At 32.0% G+C, this 6,040-nt stretch overlaps 1 protein-coding gene across 1 annotated transcript; it reads left to right on the top strand.

Moving 5' to 3' along the window:
- Positions 1 to 4,221: 4,221 nt before the first annotated feature.
- Positions 4,222 to 5,769, top strand: LOC123207412 (peroxidase 57-like). Its single transcript, XM_044624812.1, is given in 2 exon segments — positions 4,222 to 4,475; positions 4,713 to 5,769. Coding segments are annotated over 2 exon segments (1,095 nt in total). The 5' UTR covers positions 4,222 to 4,274; the 3' UTR covers positions 5,607 to 5,769.
- The last annotated feature ends 271 nt before the right edge of the window (positions 5,770 to 6,040 follow it).

Genomic DNA, 6,040 nt, shown 5'->3' with positions numbered 1-6,040 from the left:
TTGAGGTTTTCTTTTTTCTTTTTTTTGCTTGTTCTTTATATAGTGTTATTGTTAATTTGTTATGTGCTAGTTTTTTAGTTCTTAAGATTTTTTTTTGGATAGAATTAGATTTATTCTTTATATATTTCCTAATTAGGGTTGATCTGTTGTTGTATTTACCGTAATTAGGGTTGATATATTGTTGTTGAGTTTGTTATGTGTTGGAGAAGATAGTAGTTTGTGTTTACAAGTTGGTGTCGAATTTTGTTTCTTTTGAAGATTGTTTTGTGCTAAAGAAGATAGTAATTTGTGTAAATAGTTCTGTGTTGGAGAATATAATAGTCTATGTTAACAATGTGATGTTGAATTTTTTTAGATATTGCTTTGTGTTGAAAAATAGATTAGGATGTGTTGTGGGAGGAATGAATTTCTTGGATGCCTTGTTATTATAATTTGTTGCTTGAAAAATAAACTTTGTGCTAGGAAAATAGTAATTTTATTATGGCAATGGTAGAAATATGTTGAAAAAGATAGTCTGTATTATGGGGGAATAAGTTTCTCTATTGACTTGTTGATTATTATTATTATTTTTCTTGGTTTTGTTGATTATGGTTTTGTTGTGTTGTGTTTGAGTTATTATAGTTTAATTTAGATCCAAATTATTGAAAAGAAGGTATAAGCATATAGGCTCTGAATAAACTTATTTAAGCTCGTCAAGCTCAGCTCATGATTAAACTCATTGAGCTTACCTGAGCCAAGGTCGTGAGCTGTTTGACTTATGAGCAAGCTGAGTTTGAGTATTGATTTCTTTGGCTCGTTAAGCCCAGGCTTGGGCTTGTTTCAATAGTAATAGAGTTGAGTTCGAGCTTGGTTGAGCTCGAGCTTAGCTTGACTTGGCTCAAATCTGGCCTTTCTTGACACCCTCATATTTCTTTTAAAAACCCTTGTGAAGTGAGCATGTGGCTTTATGTTAATCAATTAAAATCTACACTAATGCAATCTCTTATATGGAAAACTTAACATGTTTCCATTTATTGGCTACATGCTTCTTCATTTTCTTGGTTGCCTTGTTCAAATACAACCTTATTATATAACTTTGCTCATGTTAAGTCTTGGGAACTTTGAATTCAACAAGACGCTTACCATTGTAAGTCTTCTTAACAGTGTGTCGTACAAAATGTTAATGTCTTATAACCATCTCAAATGGACTCCAATAGTGATTTCACTTCGTTTTAAGTTGTACAAGAACTGCATAATATCTAACAATTTACTTGATGTTGTTGGTCACAAAATGTCGTAAGTATAACTCTAGAAATATGTTAACCTTCTAGATTTTTCCTGTAATTTGTGGATTAAAACAAGTGGAAAAATATAGTTTGAATCTCATGAGTTTGAACAAATTTATCAAAAACTTCCTTGTAAATTGCAAGTCTTGGTCGCTAGTGATGGATTACAATAATCCCCAGTACTTCATTATGTCTTTGAAAAAAAAAACCAAGGTGCATCTTTGACATTGTATAGCTTCAAAGCCACCATGAATGTTTCAACTTGGAATATTGGTCAGCCACTACAATGATCAAACCATGCCTTTTTTAAATTAGAAATATAATGATGAAATCCATGCTAATACTCACCCAATATCTTGGTTGTCTCCAATGACTAGCAATCCTTTTCAATGTTTGTTCTTTGCCTTATTTTATTAACACATAAGACACGTATTCATGAACTACTCCACATTGTCTTCCATTTATTGCCTCTAGTAGGTTGCCTTTAGTAAAGTTCTCATGCTTCTTTACATTAGGTGACTTTCGTAGTTTTTTTTGTGTGTGACAATTTAGTTGAGTTCTTCAAAAGAATCTCGTATCTTGGAACATAAGCTCACTGACGCTTGGTGTAGAGAAAATCATCATCAAACCAAAACTATTTTGTGTTCTCTCATTTTTTAGCTTGACAAGTTGTTTAGCTATGACACTTCATCTCGACTTTGATAGCTCAATAATCCCTTCATGTGACATGTTCTTAGCTACTAACTTAGCTTTTGCCCTCCTTAGTAGCTGAGTGAGTAGGATAGCTCTCACTGAGTAACTCTTAATGAATGGATGATTATAATTAACAAATAACTATGACATTATGACCACCCAATTAACGGAGAGTCAGTGAAAGATATAAACACGTCAACAGTATAATTATCATATAATCAAATTCTTTTTTCATTCAATATCTTATCAAGGTTGAAGCACAAAAATTGTTTCAATCTTTGAAAATTTCTCGATCTACAAATATTTGATTATTGAAACGATGACCTAAGAGAATTGGATTGGGTAAAAACTCAATTCCACTATGACTATTTATTTCATTAGTCATCACCATCCATCAAAGTGCTCATCGAGATATCTTTTCCTTTACTCGAGAGTGATAAATTCTATGTTAATTCAAACATAGCCTTAGCAAACTTTTGAACACAACCAATAATTATCACTCTAATACAGCTAGATTAAGGACAACATTAAGTAGTATCAAATTACATTGGTTTATATACAATGCAATCTAGTGATTTCAAGTTTAATGATCATATGCATCATCATCTGTTAAAGAATTTGTTGTATAGACATTATATTACCATTTAATTGAAATCCTCTAGCAAGTTAATTAAGTGAAATTGCATAAAACAAACACTCTTGTCTTGTATTAGACTGTTAATAAATAATCTTGAGATGTCAGATATGTCTCTATTTTTCAGTAGTTATATAACACTGTGACAACTTTACCGTATTATTTATGTCTATAGTCAGAATAATATTGTAAGTATGAATGTCTCTTTTCAGTGGAACTTTTACCATCAACAAACATCCTCCTATGTTTTGAATTAGTTTTTGATGGTAAATTTTACTCAAACTCTAACTTTCACAAATATACAACTTAAATTTTATTATCTCTAGTGTGAAATTGCAAAAAATGAGCTCAAATATTCAATTATTGTGTCGCCAAATTGATACATCTAATTTTGAATTCCTAAATGCATGTAAATGTAGTTCATATAATACTAAATTTTATTGAATAAGAAAAAGGCAGTTGCATATATCTATAAGCTAGCCCTCCTCTCTCCCTATATATTAATATAGTGACAAGTTGATAATTACGAACTATAATACTCATAATTAATTTAATAAAGCTCATTTTAAATTTACGAAATCTTAATCAAATATATAAACAAAGGTATCAATCTTTGAATTATCGGATCACGGACTTTAGTAATTGGATTTCAACAAAATTTGGCTTGTCGGTTGTGCTCTTGTGATCATAGATTAGTTTCATCGATCTTATCTATATGTGTAGATGATAACTTGGCAGCATTATGTCAACTTACTGATTTTTATGAATAAAAAAGGAAAATATAATTATTTTTCAAAACCATATCAACACCTTTAATTCTACTTCCCTCTATCTCCATCGTGCACTCATGTTCCTTTAAGCACGTAAGAATTGACTACATGCATGAAACAAAGATGACTACTGACTACGCCCACATGCTTTGCATCTGGGCCGTCCACGTCGCACTGAACGATTCGGAGTGTCCATTTGAGATTTTGTGCATTGACTTCTACACGTCATAGTTTTGTATTATCTGGTGATTGTCAATATAAATGACTTTAAAACCGGAGCATATCGATTAGTTGAATTAATTGAATCAAAAATTGATTTTAAATTTGATTGGATTAACGTTAAAAAAATAGTTTTTTTTTATTGATTTAATCAAACTAAGTCAAAAGTAGATTTATTTAGATAAATGGGTTAAACTAATAGAATTGAATTTAACCAAAATTTAAAGTATTTTTTTACATTTTAATTATTTTTATTAGATTAGATAAATTTTTAAAAGTTTGTAAAAAAGTAAATTAAAAAAAAATTATCTCATATCTGTTCAAAGATAATAACTTATAAAATTATATTTTTTTCTGTATCATAAGATTGAAATTTTTTTTATTTTAATTGTTTCATTAAAATCAAATGAATAATTGTTATTCCTTAAAAAAAATATGTTTTAATCTCTATAAGTATAGGTATCTTAAGTAATTTTATTTTTTATAAATTTTTAAATAAAATCTATTTATTATAATTTGATAGTAAGTAAACCGATCGATGTTCGATTGAATTAATCAAATTATAAGCCAATGAGACAACTAATTTGATCAACGCTCTAATTTTAAAAACATTGTGAGATTTATATATTCACCTGCTGTCACTTTAAGTCCTTCATTGCTCGCTAACTCAACCAATCAATACAGCTAGAGAAAATGGGAAACAAGTGCTCCTTTCTTCTCTTGCTCTTCATTCTTTTTCCACTTGCATTGGCGCAATTGAAGGTTGGTTTTTACAGCTCTACTTGTCCAAGAGCTGAATCAATCATTCGCCAAATAGTTACCAAGCGATTCAGCACAACTCCTTCAGTAACGGCTGCCCTCCTTCGCATGCATTTTCATGATTGCTTTGTTAGAGTAAGTAATTAATTTTTTTCTCAATATAGAGAATGCATGTCTTTCACATTATCTATTGAATTTACTTCATTTTTCTCCGTGTAATCGCTTAGATTAAACTCAATTGCTTTGCAAAGAAAATATAAAAACGGCCTCTATTTCTTTGCATGCATTTTTACTAACCCCTGCATAATGCATATTGGATCCTTTTTTAGGCATTTATATGAACTAATTTATCCATATATTATTCATTCTTAGGGTTGCGACGCATCAATTCTTATAGACTCAACTAATACCACGAAATCAGAAAAAGATGCAGGTGCCAACCAGACTGTTCGAGATTACGAGCTCATTGACGAGGCCAAGCTGGCCCTAGAGAAGGAATGCCCTTCGACCGTCTCTTGTGCAGATATTATAACTCTCGCCACCCGCGAAGCAGTGGCTCTCTCCAAAGGGCCCTTTTACGCAGTGCCTACTGGAAGGCGCGACGGTCTTATATAAAATCCTGATGAAGTTTTCTTACCAGGCCCAACTATAAGTGTTTCTGATGCAATCAATGTTTTTGCTGCCAAAAACTTAACTGTAAATGATATGGTAACCCTTTTGGGAGGTCACACTGTTGGTGTTACTCATTGTAGCTTCTTCGAAGATCGGCTTTCAAATTTTCAGGGAACCAATGCTCCTGATCCAACCATGGATCCTGCTTTGATGGCCCAGCTCAAGAGGATTTGCAGCGGAAATAATGACCCGACTGCATTTTTGGACCAAGGCACACCGTTTGTGTTAGATAATCAATTCTACAATCAGACCCTTTTCAAGAGAGGAGTTATGCAGATTGACCAGCGACTTGCTTCAGATAAATATACTTCTGGAATTGTTACTAGCTTTGCATCAAATAATGCTGCATTTAGGCTGAGATTTGCCAAGGCCATGATTAAAATGGGGAGCATCGAAGTTCTTGTTGGAAATGCTGGACAAATTAGGCAAAATTGTAGAGTTGTCGACCAGGGCAAACCAAGTTCGGGAAAGCAGGAACAAGGGAAACCGAAGAAACAAGTCGATCAGCCCAAACCCAAGAAACAAAAATCAAAGACGAAACAGCAGAAGTCCAAGTCTAAGAAGAATCCGAAAAATGGGGAAATTTTAAAGTGAACCAGGGGCATTTAAAATATTGAAGAAGAAGTGGCGGTATTATTTTTAATGAAAAATATTACTACGGTGTAATTGTAACATAAGCAAGAAATCAATCAAGAAGAGAACCTCCATCAGGGAGAAAAAAAAGTTCACCACTATTAATTGTTGTTAGAAAGCATAAGCGATAATGGTAACATGGAGAAAATTGCAAAATAAAATTAATCATACGTGTTATTGTTCATTGAAAGAGCTTAAGAATACAAAACAAGTCCTGATGGATGATTCTTGGATTTCTGCTATGCAAGAAGAACTTAAGCAGTTTAAGAAAAATAATGTATGAAACCTAGTACCACATTTAACTAATGAAATATTATTGGCAAGAAATGGATATCTAAGAACAAGTTTGATGAGTTCAACAATATAGTAAGTAAGAAAACCCGTTATGTTTCACA

Source organism: Mangifera indica, chromosome 2 (assembly GCF_011075055.1).
Source record: "Mangifera indica cultivar Alphonso chromosome 2, CATAS_Mindica_2.1, whole genome shotgun sequence".
NCBI lineage: Eukaryota > Viridiplantae > Streptophyta > Magnoliopsida > Sapindales > Anacardiaceae > Mangifera > Mangifera indica.
Note: the sequence above shows the minus strand (reverse complement) of the source record. Positions and strands in the feature narration are given on the sequence as shown.